This window comes from Dermacentor albipictus, chromosome 9 (assembly GCF_038994185.2).
Source record: "Dermacentor albipictus isolate Rhodes 1998 colony chromosome 9, USDA_Dalb.pri_finalv2, whole genome shotgun sequence".
Classification (NCBI taxonomy): domain Eukaryota; kingdom Metazoa; phylum Arthropoda; class Arachnida; order Ixodida; family Ixodidae; genus Dermacentor; species Dermacentor albipictus.
Genome location: NC_091829.1, coordinates 67,285,451 through 67,303,632, shown reverse-complemented (window position 1 = coordinate 67,303,632; position 18,182 = coordinate 67,285,451). Strand labels below are relative to the sequence as shown.

The window sequence follows — 18,182 nt, the reverse complement described above, 5'->3', positions numbered from 1 at the left end:
GCATCGCGTGGAAAGGGGGATATCGAGGAGTCGCATTCTGACTGCTTCACATGGCAACTCTTTTTATACTGCGTGCACTTCACATCTCCCCATCCGTCATGTTTATTTATTTAAGATACTTTCAAGGCCTGAAGGCATTACATAAAGGAGTGGGTGAACATCACAAAAAAATTGTGCAAGATACAAAGACGTAGTTAACGTGGCGTTTCATGAATGGTGGTTTTGAAGGTGTCGGTATCCAGGATGGCTGCGACGGTGGCGGGAAGGTGGTTCCAATATTTGCTTGTGCTAGGGATGAATGCATTACTACAAAGTTTAGTACGTGAAGACGGCACACCAACTTTGAAACCGTGGCCAGAGCGAGATGATATGTATGACGGTTGGGTGATAAACGTTCTTTCAACAAAGGGTTGTTGTGGTAGATTTTATGGAAAAGCGAAAGGCGGAAGCATCTCCGACTGAAAGTTCTGGCAAGTGTTGTTGTCATTGAGGTAACGCTAGCATATCGGCAGTAGTTTGATAAGAAGAAACGCACTGCACGATTTTGAATGGATTCTGTGCTGTTTATGGGTGTAATGTTAGCCGGGTCCCAAATGGCTCGTGCGTATTCTAGTTTGGAAAGAACGAATGTTTTGTAGAGAGTTAGTTAGTGACGATGGTGCAGATGAGAAGTTTCGGCGCAAATAGCTGAATATGCGATTGGCATTGCTAAATATAATGTCGACATGCATGTGCCAGGCAAGGTTGTTGGTGATGTTTCGCTGAACGTTAAGCTGAACACGGTGGAAGAACACAAGGAGCGCCGACTCTGCCAATGCCTATCACAGGCATTATCTCTCGTTCTTCGCCGAGACGTCGCCGGAATGAAGCTGCGAACGGGAAAGGACGTGAGGCTGTAGAAGCTGGGCGAATGACGTAGGTGCGTTATACGGCCAAGTATTTCGATGTGATAAGAATCGCCCACGATCAACGCCATCTGCGCGTTACACTGGGAATCTACGATCAATGTAGTGTATACAATGATGCCACAAACTGCGTTTACCGAGTAGTTAGCGTGCTTAGCTCACACGCAGAAAACTCACGTTCGAATACTGGCTCCTGCGTAACGCCTTTGCAAGGCGCGCGTGGAGCAGCTCTGATGTGGGTCGCCACTCGGTCACAGGGGTGCGGGACGCTTCGTGCCTTTTTAGGCACATCGTCTCCCTACGCTGCCCCCCGGGCATCCAGTGGGTGTGAGCCTGCCGATGTCTTTTTATTTTTCCTTATTGTCAGTTCCCACGTACTGTCTGCAGCAAGGGCGGCCTTGCACGATGCATTTATTCGACCGGCGCTGAAATTCGCCCATGGTCGAAAGGCTTCGTGACAAATGAAATGATTCATCACGCGGCACTCGCCATATGATGCTGTGGTTTTTGGGAAAAGCTTTCCAACCATGGGTAAATTTACGGGCAGGTAAAATGCATCGTCCAAGCCGCCCCTGAAACGTTGCACTTAAATATGGCGAGGGCAACACTAGCATCGAAATTCGAAACGCATTTCTTACCCAATACTTTATGGTGCATATTACAAGTTCGGAGGCCATTTTAGTAAAGCACGTCCTTTTGGTAGGAGTTTTCAGACAAACGCCGCCGCATTTTTTTTTAAATCTAGGCGCACTCCGAATTATTGCGAAAGAATCAAAAGCACTAATAGGTGTTCTAGAAGAATTTTTTGGCTATGCATCTCGAAGGTAGCTCCAGCCTCATAATTCATTCCAAGTAGATGTTCGTAAATTACATAATGTGTCAATTAGGCCAAAGTTCGCCTCTTCTGGTAACGCGGCTCAGAGGGTGCTACCCAATAGCGAGTTCTTCAAATATTTTAAACAGTAAGAAAAATACTGTCCCCCATATATATGCTGGGTTATCTCTGAATTTCTGCTGCAGCAGACACATGCTTTGATGATATTGCGAATATTTGCTCCTGTACGTTTGTCTTTAAACAGCCAGTTGGGACCTCAACTTGTAAGGAACTGCCCTTTGTGCTATCGCACACATTTAGTTTCCAATTTCTTTTTTCATTTTTATAAATCTTCACGCTCTTTTGTTTCTATCGCGTTCTTCTTTGTGACTCCTGGTTGCCTATCTACACTCTCTTAGCTCTTTCTCTCTTCTGTTTGAACCTTAGCCATCCATTTATTTTTACCTATTATCCTGAGTCATTCTTCAAAACTACTTTTGCTCATCGCTTCTTCGACTTCAAAACAAGCCCAAACCATGTCTCAATACGCTGCCTCATTTGTAGTTTTACTGTGGCCCCTCCCCCAGAGCCTACGAATGTTTTGGTTAACTTCCAACAGGAAGAAGTCAGATTTGTAAGCACAGAATAGCATCTGCGAGCATTAGCGCTGGCACCGTTACTGCTTTCCAGATTTATCGTAGCCTGAACGTGCTACATGTTGCATTATTGATAAATTCCGGTTCCCATTCATTGGTAGATTTTCTTGGTGGGTGTTTGAATCGGCTGTTTCATCATCATCATAATCATCAGTCTGGTTATGCCCTCTGCAGGGCAAAGGCCTCTCCTATACTTCTCCAACTACCCCGGCCATGTACAAATTGTGGCCATGATGTCCCTGCAAACTTCTTAATCTCATCCGCCCACCTAACTTTCTGCCGCCCCCTGCTACGCTTCCCTTCCCTTGGAATGTAGTCAATCCTTGGAATCCAGTGTCTCTGTCAATCTGTCGCATTGCCCCCCAGTAGTACTACGTCGTCTACCTACATTCAGTCCAGGGATCTTTGGTTCCCCCTATTAAAGATGCGAGACAAATACCAACCTAATTTGCTGTTTGTCAATCGTCTTTCTGTGCCTTTGGGATAACGCATGAGGAACAGCGGTAATCCTTGTTTCAATCCTCGGTGAATTTTCCACTTTCCCATACAATTTCCACTCGGTTGTGCCTATCTATCCCATAGAAATTGAGTGCCTATGTTGTCATAAACTCTCTTAATATCTAGTAATGCTACCTTGAAACGTATACTCTCAGCCTTTCGAATCTTTATGAATTGAGTTGGCACAAAAATATTTCCTCTAAGCGTCTGCCTGGTCTGAATGTATCTTATAGCTCCCCCATGATAATTCCTCCCCTCCCCGCAACGTGACTTCTCTACTTTTATGGCCTGCATTGCTATTTATATATCACCAACATTATTGTAACTGGTTTGTACGAGCTCGACATTGTAGATGAGGTTCGCCTTGGTTTCACTTCATCCAATCGAGATTTCTTTTTGTTTTATTCACTAACTTCATGGCGCTAGTCAGATGTTTAATTAGCTGTAGTGGGATTTCATCCGGTCTTGGGGACATTTTTTGCAACTTTGTTTTCGGTAAAACATTTCTACGTTAAATTTTAATTTCCAAGGCTTCTCTTTTGCAGGATCTGGTTGAGCTTGAACTGAGCTTTCCTTCCTAGGCACGCAGCCTCCTTCGAAGACGGTACGTCTTCCTCCCTTACAGCCATTTACAGTGGAATCCTAAGTCCTTGGCTTCTCTGGGATCCCTAAAACACCTGTTCGATTTCGTTGTTCCACCCCTAACGTGGGTTCCTCTATCCACTCCTATTTTTTGGCCACGTTTTTCTTAAACCTTGCTGCATGACGTCTAGCAGTTTCTTTTCTTCGCAAAAAAATGTAGAGATCCCCTCCATATTTTTGTGTTATTTATTTTTTTAATTAATTTCCTAAGCAACCTGCTGCGGTCAGCTCCTGTCTTGGCGAAATTTTGAGGCTATAGGTTTGTGATCGTTACACAGGCTACCGTTTCAATGTTAATGTATCATCCATTGGCCTAGTCATTCGTAATCCATTTGTAGGACTAAGGTGCAGTCAATGCTTTGACTGCCTATTCTTATATTTTCGCGTTACTTGTCCAGAACCCTTATTTTCCCTGTTAAATAAGATTCTGTTCATCACAAAGATCCAGCGCTTGAGAACTGTCGTAATCAGTAGATATGTCTAAATCCTCCATGTACGCGTTCATGCACCTGACTCGTTATTAGCGCCTCTAAAGCACAGAATCAATTCTTCATTTTGATATCCGCTATCACTACCTGTCTATAAGTAAGCAAGTCTAGCCACGTCTTTTCTCCCTTCCTGTGCGCCGCTAATGCATAAATGCTCCTTACATATCTTTTGCATGCCGTGGTTGTTTAGTTGCCATGGTGTTGGGCTGCTAAGCACGAGGTCGCGGGATTGAATCCTGGCCACGGTGGTCGCATTACGATGGGACGAAATGCGAAAACACCCGTGTACTTAGATTTAGATGCGCGTTAAAGAACCCAAGGTGGTCCAAATTATTCCGGAGTCCCTCACTACGGCGTGCCTCATAATCAGATTGTGGTTCTGGCACGTATAATACCCCATAATTTTTTACACATCTTTTAGCCTTTCCCACTGCAAACTTCGCCTAATTAGCATGCCTACCCCTCCCATGCAAAATTTTCATTGACAGGCGGCTGCTCCAAATCTTTAGATCAAGGTGCACATTCCAATAGCTTGGTCAATGAACTGTGTTTGAATTTCGACCAGCGTGTAAGTTTGCACTAACCTTTACGGTCCGTTTACTTACCATGTGCACGCATTTTCCGAACCGTTGTGTTTTAATTCTGCTCCATGCTGGTGGGTCGCCAAATTCTATACTTATTCTGTCTTCGTCATTGCCTGGTGCTGCTACACTCTCGCTAAAATGTATTTCGTCAATTCATTAGCGAGAGTTTAGCAGCACCAGTGTAGTGTAGCAATCGATGTTTTTCCTGTTCCTCGTCGCCGGAAGCTGTACTCAAAGACAAGTTGCCCTTGCCCAAATGAGAGGAAATGAAGTCAGACGCTTATCGCTTTGGCACTACTGCTCCTGCTACACTGAGAACGAATTTTCAGTGGGCACGTTCGTTCCCTACGACATCACTCGAGAGACTGACGCCGGTTAAACGGTTGTGCCTCTGACGGGCCCCAATATTTTTTTTCGCAAATTAATCGTTCACAAAAACGACCTAACGCCCCCAAGTGTCTAACACCACATGCATTTTACAGTAACCGATTGCGATGGCTGAAAGGCAAGGCGCGTCTCGCCGCTTCCTCGCCAAGGCATCGCGCCAAAACCAATCGCACGTACCGTTTTGGCAGTTGGATCCCGCGTAGCCGAGCTTGCAGTGGCAGGCGTACAGATCCATGCGCGGCTGGCAGGCGCCGCCGTTGTAGCAGGGACCCGTGACGCAGGGATGCACGCAATTGGCCACGTTCACTCCCGACAGGGCCTCTTGCATCAGACGCACGGGCCGGTTGTTGATGGTCAGCTGGGTGTATGAGGAACGCGCGCGATCAATGTAGGAAAAAAAAAAACCGTGTTGAGTGAAACTAAGAGGGCGCCACTGTCGCACAATAAATTGGTTTTCTTCAGAGAAAATATTCAATACACTTTGTTCCATTCCGTGCCTGAATTGACATGCCTTCGCGTGGACTTATTCTGTGGTCCCTCAATTGACTGGACTTCCTTTTTCCCTGTTCATTCCTTCCTCACTATTTTTTAATGTGGCATTACTTTCAGACTAACGTTTGACTTAATAAAGTTGAAGGTATGAGGGTGACTTGGTCATTTGTTTTTCATCTCTGCGGCCTTCATTATTTTTATTTGTATCCGGAAAGGAGTATCCTGTGCCAATTAAAGCTGCTAACATCTCCGAAACATGATATAATTTAAAAAATTCAATAAGAGCAGTTGTGAGGATAAAACATCTTGTGAGGATCAAATTATGGACAGGACTGTCCTCAGCCCTTCTGTTATCTCCCAGAGCCATGCCCTCTTAGCAACAAAGGAGTTACTGTTGTAGAAAAAGGATCTAGTGACGATGCCGCTCAACGTTCGAACCGCTTTAGGCAGACTAAAATCTGTAAGCTCTTTCTTTTTAAATATAACGCGGCAGTTTCAAAACGTCGCTCACCCTTTGTACGCAACCAACGAAGGACTGCATGACGTCGGCGCCGACTGCGGTCTCCTTGGGATCCGGCACCCCGCCCAGGTAGAGGTTCAGTGGAAGCGAGAGCTGGGTGAAGGCGCCAGGAGAGTGTGCTTCGACACCGGGTTGGCGATCCAGTGTCAGGGTTCCCAGACGGCCGGTGCGGGACGCCTTCACCAAGTGCCATTCGCCAAGGGCCACTGGATACGGACTCCTGAAGTGGCGTTAAGATTTGGAAGTGAAGGATCTGTTAAATTCTGGGCATACGAAACTTTTGCGGAATGGTAGAGAGGATTCTATGAACTAAAACACAAAAACCAAAGTGGTGGTTCGGGAGAGTTTACTAGTGCATTTTTACCTGCAGGAGCTGTGATGATGCATGGTCATAACTAAAAAAAAAATATATGGGGGAACTACTGAAGCCGATTTTCCAACTAAGCAAAAGATGGGGCGGGCGAATATTGAAGTTTTCAACGAATCAGATATTACGCACTAACTATTCGCATTAAAGCAGGAACTATACGGTGTATAATTACGCACTAACTATTCAAACACACTATTCGGTATTGTCGAACAGCCGAAACTGACCAAATGTTTCCCCCAAAACCCAATGTTAAAGGCTTAAAGGATCTACTAGAAGTAGTGTGGCAAATTTTCAGAAGCGAATCAACGAAAAAATGTTACCAAGCAATGCAGATACAAGATGAGCAATGCAAAATTTGTGAACAGCTTCGCCGTCGGAAGCCTAGAAGCGGTAGCCGTGATTTTTGCTTGTACTCTGTCACTTAGGGTTTCGGGCAGCCTAGTGATGTAGCAGCTTTATTTTTGACTCTACAGCCTGTGGTTCTTTCCTTGCAACCTGCCTATTTACTTTTTACGGCGCGCAAGTCCGTGAGCACCTATTTTTTTCCCCCTCACAACTTCTGGTATATTTCGGGAACCATTTATTTAAACGTGCTCTCTAACGTGAAGAATTAAACATGATAATCGCGCATCTTTTCCCTTAGACGTCTGAACAAACTCACTTGTTCATGAATTCGACTTCCGCCTTCTTCGAGAAATTTATCTCAACGTTCCGAACAGCGTTACGTGCCAGAGGCGATACGTCGAAACAAGCCACACGGGGTCGCAACGTCGGCATCGGTAGTCTAAATTTGGTGACTTCACGATTGCCCAAAATTCGCTACCAGTACAGTTAGGTACGTTGGACGTGGCCCGCGCAACAGCTCGACCAGCTGTTGCCGCTGGTTAAGAGCAAAAGTGCACGGCGAGCGAACGCTTTCTTTTTTCGTTTGGCTAAAGCGCAGACTTCGCACGCCCTCATCAGTCTAAAGAGCCAGCAAACGTAAAAGTAAGCTTGTGCACTTTGTTGCGAGACCTAGTCCGGCATGCAGTACGAGGTTGCGTGAAGCCTTGCCGCTAATTTGGCATTCTTAAAAGTTCTGTTATCTATTTTTGCGTTAAAGATGGGCGCAAGATGACTGCTGCTTCCCTTCCCATGGTTGTTGCAGTAGGGTGTCCAGTGTTTACGTCCTAGCCAACTGAAACGAGGAAAAAAGAGAAACCGGGGGCTCTTCTTACACTAAAAACACACATCTGCCCACATTGTGCAGGTTTGGCTTGTGGTGCATGGCCTGATTGTAAACGATTGCACCCCACTCTCTTCGTATCACCACCAATGCTGCTGTGTAAACTTCGGGCTCAGTCCTAGTTAACCTCCCTACCTTTCCTTTATCATTTGCTCTCTCTCTCTCTCTCGGGAAAGAGAAAAAAATACGTTAAGGTGTAAACTAATATGCGTTTTATTTGTCCATAGCTGTGTTCACTTCCGAACAGCCCATTTCCTTCAGACGCTCATACGAACTGAAATCGATTCGATAATTACGCAATTTAAATTGAGCGCTACTTAATAATACAATTTATTAGAGTAGCGCGACCAAGCCGCAACGAGGGCGTACCGTTATGCCAACCAATAGTCATCTTTCCAGCTGAAGCGTACGTGTTTGGCTTCAACAGAACGAATTACCGACGTTACTTAAGAGCACCTGAAGCTCCGGTGTTCCGATTTTCGCTGATGAAACATGCGCGGTGGCCCCCCGCTGGGCGCCGCATGTATCCGATGTAACACGCTCGTCCAAATAAAGATTGGGCGCCGTGGAGACGTTTGAATCACAAATTGCACTACCACGCCGGCTTTATAACAAGAAACTACATGTTGCAACATGCATACGCTCAACGTTACCACGTTCACGTTAACAACTTCGACGCAAACTCCCTGAAGGTCGTTGCAGCGCCTTACTGCAAATGTCATACAAGCAACCGGTTCGCGTTCTGTCTACACTAAATACAAACCGATCCTCGCTTGAAAAAAGAAAAAATGAGAAAATCTGTCGTGGGCAAAGTATCAGGTGTGCGATGCGGATAGTCACAATCCATGTGGCTCTTCGATACCGATCTTTCGGTGCAGGGGGAAATTTGTGAAACGGACCTGGCGATAAATCTGGCTGATGAACACTTGTGAAACACAGCAAACCCGCTTGGCCGTGCGGGGCTCTAAGGTGGCGCAGCGTGCGCGATCGCATTACCAAGGCTACGGACGGAGCATCTCCTCCGACCTTCGCGCGAGGTTTCCTCCGTTCTCCTGCAGGTGTCACATGAACTTCTGGAGTGACGAATACATTTGACGCCTTTGTGAGTCGGTTCAGCCAAACTTGTTTTATTTGTAATAATTCAGCGAATTCGCACTCTTCCCTCAAGTAACGAGCAAGAGTGATTCTTAGAAGACATCGAATCGGTAACGTATGCGTACCAGAATGTCCTACAGAAGCTTCCTAGAGCGCTATGACATATATTAACTATAACTATATGTTAACTACAAGATATATTAACAGTACATCAAACGCCGGGCTTCAACCACGCTGTTTAAACAAGGTCGATGCCATTCGTCGGCACTGTCAGCTTCCAATTTCATCACTGACAGCTTTGACATCGTACACCCAATCCTTTAATGGGCTGCACAGTCCGCGTCGTCACTAACTTAACAGCCAAACTATTTACCACATGTGTACCGCAAGCACATTCTCCGGACGTGTCACCAACGGGAGAAGCACTGCTTAAAGTTTAGGCAAACCGAGATGTATTTTCCGAAACTGTCAAAGCATAAAAGGCTAGGGGCTGTCACTCAAAAAAAAAGAAAGAAAAAAAGAAAAGCGAACAAAAAAAAAGACCTTTCAAGTACACCAGTACGATCGCCGCCTGACGTTATAGCGACCGGGAGGATGCTGAATGTAGTTCAGAGAAAAGACGACCATGCATCGTCCTGCAGCCACTGCCATCTTCATCATCACCAGAACACTATGCCATTAGAAGTCAACTTCCTTGCCTCCTGTTTTAAAACTTCTATGCAAGTGCCTTGGTTACACTAACCGGCTCACTAACAAACATGTGTAACCCGCCGCGGTTGCTCAGTGGCTATAGTGTTAGGCTGCTGAGCACGAGGTCGCGGGATCGAATCCCGGCCATGGCGGCCGCATTTCGATGTGGGCGAAATTCGAAAACACCCGTGTACTTAGACTTAGGTGCACGTTAAAGAACCCCAGGTGGTCGAAATTTCCGGAGTCCTCCACTGCGGCGTGCCTCATAATCAGAAAGTGGTTTTGGCACGTAGAACCTCATAATTTAATTTTTAAATTAACAAACATGTGTATTCACGAGAGGTTGCATTCAGGCGTCTATGCCCACAGCGCCGCTTAGCGTCGTCTCCCGCGTCGCCACAAGTTCTGGCGCATGCAGTCCTTCACACTTGCCTGAGCACTGCTGTGCCGGTGGAGAGGTCGAAGCGGAACTCGACGTGTCCGTCGGCCATCTGAAGCGACACAAAATCCCCCGTGCCGTCCATCTTGGCGCCGTTGTAGAAGAAGACACCATGTGGCGACAGAGGCTTGATGACCAACTGTACGTCCAGGAACGACAGATGGTCGTTGCCCAGGCCGGGAAAGCGGAGGTAAGACGAGCCATTGAACGATGGCACCACGATCTCCACGGCTGCAAGTACAAGAGAGGAATGAACACTGAGAACACTGCTTTTACAAACCGGATTTTGTTGTTGTTGCTGCGTTGTGCCTGTGTTGCAAAAAAAGCACGGTCACTAGAGTATAAAGTTTGTAAACAGGGATAAGGTGCGTCAGACAGGCTGGCCAACGTTTCGATAGGAGGACCTATCTTCGTCACCGGCCCCTTTGACGAAGATAGGTCTTCCTATCGAAACGTTGGCCTGCCTGTCTGAGGCACCTTATCCCTGTTTACAAACTTTATACCACAGTGTGCTATTCCATCTGTCAGCCCCTTTCTTGTTTTTGGACGGTCACTAGATTGTATTATCAACCGAAAACTAAGACTTACGCACCGTATATGTTCATAAAATGATACTGGAGAGAGGAATACTTTTATGCGTATTAAACAGACAGTAAATTTATTGTTTCTCTTTTGTCTTCATGTACAGTGGCCTCAGCAGCTGCTGTACATAACTGTCATCGGCATTGTTTGTTTGGTATTCGACTTGGAGTTAGTAGAAATACAACTACTACGACAGCTGCGGTTTTTGCGCACGGCACAACTTACTTAGCGAGCACATGGGAGAGAGAGAGAAAGCGACTCAATTATTTCCAGCCATTCAATAAGCTTTAGCTCGATTTATTACTTCGTTATTCTCGCCATGTTTTCATCCCTTTTAAAACAATATGCGGAGTTGTAACACATCTGTCTTGCAACAAACAACACTGAACGATTTTTTTCTATCCTACAACCCTGTACGTGCATCTGGTAAGACGGTGTTTCCTTGCTTCACCACCGCCATTGCTGGTGTGCCGCAGATAATTAAAAGCAGTTATTGTTAATATACAAGCCCTCAGTTAACCTGACATGTCATTGTGAACGGATCACAATATATATAAGCCCGACTACTTACCCAAACGAGCTCAGTGCGAACTTCATATTTCACGTTTCTTCAGAAATGACAAAGTATTGCATATTCGATTCAATATTTGAAGATTATTTTTCTCGAATATTCACATTCGATTCAGAAGTTTCGCGTCTCAAACATCCTTAGTTACCATTCAATCAGCAGAGCGATAAATCTTTACTTTATCTACTTGTCTTGTTACGGGATACCAGGATGCTAGGAGGAACGAGTTACGAGATGCCTGCATTCAAAAACGTTTTAACGCGAAAGCGTTAAGGAGCCGCTGCCACAGAAAATTTGGCGTCAGCGCCAGACTTCGCATCGGCAAAAAATTTTTCGAACCACACATAACCAGGCCGTTCATATGACGCAATAAATTCACTCAATTAATTGAATTTCTCAAGCTAAAATGCGCGGAAAAGTCGTAAACTACAACTTCATCATCATCGTCGTCGTCAGCCTATTTCATGTCCACTGCAAGACGAAGGCCTTTCACAGCGATCTCCAGTCCTGCGCCAGCTGATTCCAACTAGCACCCGCAAATTTCCTAATTTCGTCGCACCACCTAGTCTTCTGTCGTCCTCTACTGCGCTTCCCTTCTCTTGGTACCGCTACTGTCACCCTAATGGTCCAACGGTTATCTACTCTACGCACTACATGATCTGCCCAGTGCCATTTTTTTCTCTTCATGTCAATTAGAATGTCATCTACACCCGTGTCTCTAGAGTATACCCGAGACTCTAGAGGCTCACTGGTGATCCTGAATTCTTGTTCCCTTGCCAAGTTATTCATCACTATTCTTGTCTTCTGCATATTAATCTTCAGCACCACTCTTAGACTCTCCCTGTTAAGGCCCTCAATAATTTGTTGTAACTCGTCCGCAGTGTTGCTGAACAGAACAATGTCATTGGCAAACGGAAGGTTGCTCAGGTATTCACCGTCGATCCTTACTTCTAAACCTTCCCAGTTTAACTGTTTGAATATTTCTTCCAAGCATGCAGTGAATAGCATTGGAAAGTTTGTGTCTCTTTGTATGATGCCTTTCTTTATAGTTATCTTCCTACTTTTCTCGTGTAGAATTAAGATGGCTGAGGTGGCTCTGTAGATATTTTCCAAGGTATTTACGTAAGCGGTCTGTACTCCTTGATTATGCAATGCCTCTATGACTGCTGGTATCTCTACTGAATCAAATGCTTTTTCGTAAGCTATGAAAGCCTATAAAGAGGCTTATTGCACTCTGCGCATTTTTCGATAACCTGATAAATGACATGGATGTGATCCATTGTAGAGAATCCTTTTCTGAAGCCCGCCTGTTCCCTTGGTTGATTGAAGTCCAGTGTTGCCCTTATCCTATAGAAGATTATTTTGGTAAATATTTTATATAATACTGGGAGTAAGCTAATAGGCCTATAATTTTTCAGTTCCTTAATGTTTCCCTTTTAGTGGATTAGTATGTTGTTTGCATTCTTCCAGTTTTCTGGGAGCCTCGCAGTTGATAGACATTTCGTATAGAGAGCCACCACTTTTTCAAGCATTGTGTCTCCTCCATCTTTAATAAATCGACTGTTATTCCATCTTCTCCTGCCGCTTTTCCCCGTTTCATGTCTTGCAAGGCCCTTCTGACTTCATCTCTAGTTACAGGAGTTTCTGTATCCTAGAAACAGACCAGAGACGGTGTACGGCACTGGTCTGCGCGTAAGTATCTCATAGTCCACGGAGCAGCGCGCCCGCTTCCTTGAAATGCTTCCAGATGGCGCTCGCCTCCGCCGCATCGCAAACCCTGCAAGAGGCAGCGCTTCGACCAGAAAGACCGTGCATAGCGTTCGCCGCGAGCGTTTCCCGGTAAACATTACGGTTACATACGCTGCAGTTGCCGGGAAGCGTGAGGTGCAGTCAGGGATCTTTCAATGCTCTCGCGTTCCACTCTTAAAGGCGAAGCTTAGGCATCCTCCAAATTTTTTGGAGGGGACCGTAGCCTTCTTGTGCTTCGATGTCCTCACGGTGCGAAAAAGAAACTATGCAACCACTGAAACGTAAGGGTAGTTGCGAACGTCCATTTCATTACTGCAATGTCCACTCACGTGTTTCACACGAGGCTCCCGCGAAGCCCAAGGCACAGAGGCATACACCCTGTTCCACTCCGTTGGCGATGCACTGGCCGCCATTTTTGCAGCTTACTCCACTGCATCCATCGCCGCCACATTCGTCTGCACAGAATGAGAACGTAACTCAGTCAGTGCAATCAACCCACCCTAAAGTTACGACAGGCTGACATTGCCTTGTCTGAAGACCGCACCGTTATGACATTACGCTTATTCGGTGTGGCCAGAAAGCACACGAGAAAAATAAAAATGAAAGGCAGCACACAATTTTTTCTTTCACACACAAAAGAAAGCCGGCAGATCACACGCCCTTGGGAATCAATGTTACGTGAAACAGTGTCCGGGTAGCCTACCAGGTTAACGAAACGACCATGAGAGCCCAAAGACGTAGACGGCTTTTTCATGGCCTACGTGACACGCATGTCATGACCTATGTTCGTCCTACACTCTTGTCATACTACGCCAATTTTCATACATACCAAGACGTAGGCGGCTCGCTTTAAGCGTAGCGCAGTAGAGAGCTCTTCAATCCCGCACCAGTTGCTAAATTCCCCTCATGCCAAATTTTTCAGTACATGGATACAGTGTATGGCGAAAAGCGCGAGGGTCTGAATGCTATCGCGTCAACTATGAACAACCAAAGCAGCTGTAAAACTCCAGGTGAGCAAAATAACAAACTAAGATATATTGGCAAGCACTGCGAGCAATGCGGGAAACAAAGCGTATTTTCAGTCAGCCCCATATTTTTGCTTAGGTTGGCTATTTCAAGCACTTTCTAGCAGACCATGCCTGATTACGACTTTCGTCTATCGCTTCCTGGCCACAATTTAGCAAAAAACCCTCCCTCCTCCCAGGCAGAAAGCACATGAGCATGCCGGGGGATCGAAAGAGAGTTTTGGAAATGATAAGACGGAACGACTATGAAAGGAAAAGGATGCGCATACATTTTCTATCGCTTGACAGCATGTCGCCACACTGCCATGTGACGTTGACATTGTCAAAGAAGAAGAGGTTGAGGAAATCTCTTATGGTATTTCGATATACGGACAAGGTTAAAGAATGAGCACATCTACAATATTTCACATTGCAATTGTAAACGAGTGCGACATCGTGAAACGGCTTAGTAATACGTCGCAAGATTTTAAACACACTCAAGAACGTCCCCAGGTTTTCATATTCGCATTGCCCGCGAACGTACATCACAAAAAAGAGAAGAGCGCTATAATACGAAGAAGAAATGCCCACATACCAACGTCGAGGCCTTCGATCGCATCGCCTCGTAGCGCTGTGGATCGGAAGTCGTACCGGCGCCCGTTAATCTCTAGATGTCGAATGCAGCCGACCAATCCATCTCGGATACCGAGTCTGCCAGCAGCGAGGCTTGCGTTAGGCGATCCGCCGAGGTAGACGTTCAATCGCAGGGTTATCCTCGAAAAGAGACCCTGGCAAAGGAAAAATCATCAAATGCCGCACGTAAGGGCCCACAGTAGTTGATCTACACGCGGGAGTGCGCAAAGAAAAAAAATGTAAACGACGCCACGGTTCCACGTCTTTCACGAGGTGCAGCAAGCAAATACGGGTGCATCATTTCTGCACAATCATATTATGTACTGTACACGGGGATGAAATGGTGCCGCCTTTGCAGAGCAATCAGCACAAGAAGGAAATGGAACTATGCCTAGCATATCAAAGTTGAACCTGAAATGACTTACAGTTTACAATGTTCTCTTAAGACTGGTCTGATTCCGTATATTTGTTTTGACTAGAAAATCCGGAAGCTGTTCTATTTAGAAAACAGCTGCTGAGATGTTAATTTCTTACTCTGCTTGTTGTTTGCAAATAGTTTGTAGACAAAAGTTGTTATCTTGTTAGTTTCTATTAATTTGCTCGTATGTTACCGAGAGTCCACAGACAAAAGCTGTTAGAACTACTTTCTTTACATGACTCGCTGTCTACAGCTTTTCCATGGGCAAAAGTCAACTTGTTTAGGCCGCGAGTCTACGGAGGATCGAGAGGAATTCTCTATTTATCGCGTGTTTCGCTCAACATGAATCAAAGTTTAAAAAAAAGCGCTGCACTTGAAGAAAACGTAAAACGTACATGTTCATTGTTGTCTCGACCTATGCACACAATTTATTGCGGTGGAACTCGCTCGGTTTAACTATATAATATAGTTCAGTTTAGGCGTGCAAATATTCAGATATTTCTTTTATGACGCACGATAATTTTTTCTCTAAAAATCTGCGAACAGTGCTCAGAAACACAGAAAGAAATTGCTACCACGATGTTCTCTTTTACGTCGTTCTTTTTTAAGGCCTTTCAAAGAAGCCGGCGATCTTTTAGAAAAAAAAAGTATTGATGTCCTAACGCGCTAGTGTGCCTGGACTGCAATGCCCTCAATCGCAATTCCGATAAACGAAGCTCGCGTGCCCGTCGTAAAACGAAGCCATCACCCCCGCTGCCCAACGTAAAACAGGCAGCCCTGTCCGCATCGTTGTTATGAACATACAAATCCGACAAGGTTCTAACTGATAAGCTTCTGCCCGACGACAAAACGGGTCGATGCAGGCTATGTCGGTTTTTACGACACGCATGCGGTCTTCGGTTTTCTTTAGGGACGTTGCAATCCAGGCGCGCAAACCTCTCGTGACGTCATAGCTATTACTTCGCGGCGCGGCTTTTCTCAGAGCAGAGCAAACTGAATCACGTCAGAGAAACAAATATATTGAGTCTTCCTTACAACGATTTACACCTTTCTGTAAATACAACTGATGCCCTCAAACGAATATTTAAAACAGATGCGTAACCAAATTTACGAGTCAGTTAACCAAGCCAGCGCGCTTTAACAAGTAGTGCTGGTAACTCCAGAATATCTTGCCTTCGGTCGCATTCGCCTTTACGATGTACCACTTCTCTTTGAATGTCTGGTTGCTCTAGCTTAGAGTTCTTTTCTGCAAGCTTTCTAAACTAACTGAAAATTTTGCGAGTCAGATGTTTGACAGAACCACAATCGCAAGGGTGTCGACAGAGCAACACCGGACGAGCTTCTGCAACCACGTGAGCCTAACCCACCTTTGAACGACCCTGGACTTGGTGACCGCTGTTCAGCTGCATCCATGCGTCCCATCGGTCCCTGTACACCGTGAGCGTGTTCCAGGCGTTGAGTAGCACTGGCTGGTCGCTGCGCAGCGTCCCTGGACCCATGCCACAGTCGAACCTGGAAAACGTAAAGCCAGGGCCGCTATTTTGTAGCGATGCCTTATGCCTTATTCTGTGCTATTCTTATCATCCACCACACACGGCCGTCCGATCCCGTTGATAATGTGGGCAGACCCTGGCTGTGACCACTGGCCAAGCGCGAAAAGCGTGAAAAAGCATAGCATCGGAAAAGGCATCGCTACAAAATACCGGCCCAGAGAAGCTTAAGAATGATGAACGTTTCATTGACGTTGACGTTTAACGTGGATATTGTTCGGGTCTCACTCTAATATTTTTCACCGATTACCCAAAGAAAGGCTACTGATGCAGGTAGCTTCGCCGGCTCTTATTTTTGCACACCTAACCAAAACCTTTGACGCTATTAATCAGCAGATCCTCTTTATAAAACTACAAGCAACAGTGATATCTGGCCCTGCCTTGCCACTAATATACGCAGTTGCCTTCGTGTTAGAAATCAAGTTGTCAACATTACCGGTACTTACTCAAACGAACAACAACAACAGCAACAACAAAACAACTAATACAAGGGAACCAAAATACTTAAAGGTCCATCTTCGGCCCACGCTTGTTCTTAATTTATATTAACGATCGATTTACGTACTTTCGTCCAATACTGTAATCAATGACTGCATGTCGACGATACCACAACATTAGCTCTCACAAAACCATCAACTGCCCAGTAGATAAACTTAGTGGGGCGTTCTTTTTATATTACACTCGTGTTTATTAGGCACACTACACTTAAATCCCACTAAAATTAAATTTATTGCCTTTAAAGCGCATCAAAGATCTTCTTTCTTCCCTCAGCTTGCCACACTACTCGATCCAGGCTAGCGATGATTGTATTTGGGCGTCAGACTAGATTGGAACATTAAAATTTTATTGCCAGATTTCACACGCATCCTCATTAAAGCAGTACCCCTCTTTCATGTACCATTCTCAATCACTTTTAACTGGTACTCCACCGACGCCAAGTAATTATTACCTAACGTCCTTACAGTGTATGACATATATATATATATATATATATATATATATATATATATATATATATATATATATATATATATATATATATATATATATATATATATATATATATATATATATATATATATATATATATATATATATATATATATATATATATATATATATATATATATATATATATATATTGTAGCGTTCCTAACTAGAACGGCAACAGAAATGACATAATCTAAGTGAGACGGGTGTCGTCCGCCATTTTATTCCAACTTCTTCCTTCTTACTTCTCCCCTAGCACCTTCCTTCGTCTTCTTTCATGCGTCCAGCGCAGACCGCTTCACTCTTCCGGATTTCTTTTAATTACACCTCCTGGGGTAATACTTGAATACGTTTCCAATAGCGGCGCACTCCGTTTGGCCCGAGGCTCCGGCGTAGCAGACATTCTTCAATATTCCATGCTGGTATGCAGTCTTAATAACTTGAAATGGTCCGCAATATTTTGAATTTGAGGGCACAGCTCCTTTCCTTACAAGGACATAGTCTCCAGGCTGTATGTCCGGTATCTCGCTACTGTGCCTTTTATCAAAGTTTCGCTTCATGCGGCGCTTGTAGATCTCCTGTTCTTTGACAGTTTTTCTTACTTCCGCAAGTTCGAGGTTCTCTAGGAGACCTAGCTCACGATCTGCAGGAAGTATGGGCGCTGTACCTGAAGTTACAAAATGAGGGCTGCAGCCTAAACTCGTGGTGTATGATCTGTTGTGATGCTTCACAGCGGCCTCGAGACAGCACTTCCAGCCACCGGCAAAGTCTGGATACATCTTCAGATACTGTTTGATGTCTCGAATGGCACGTTCCGCTGGGCCGTTTGCTGCCGGGTGGTATGGAGAAGAATACTTTATCATGATGCCGTGCTCCTGGGCCC

At 45.1% G+C, this 18,182-nt stretch overlaps 1 protein-coding gene across 1 annotated transcript in view; it reads right to left on the bottom strand.

Moving 5' to 3' along the window:
* LOC139050101 (pikachurin-like) overlaps window positions 1–18,182 on the bottom strand; it is a 194,567-nt gene that overhangs the window by 8,128 nt on the left and 168,257 nt on the right. The window contains exons 7-12 of the mRNA XM_070526314.1: window positions 16,127–16,271; window positions 14,304–14,496; window positions 13,034–13,159; window positions 9,799–10,036; window positions 5,978–6,206; window positions 5,152–5,332 (exon numbers count right to left, since the gene is read on the bottom strand). Coding sequence (XP_070382415.1) covers window positions 5,152–5,332; window positions 5,978–6,206; window positions 9,799–10,036; window positions 13,034–13,159; window positions 14,304–14,496; window positions 16,127–16,271 — 1,112 coding nt within the window. The remainder of the gene's footprint in view (window positions 1–5,151; window positions 5,333–5,977; window positions 6,207–9,798; window positions 10,037–13,033; window positions 13,160–14,303; window positions 14,497–16,126; window positions 16,272–18,182) is intronic.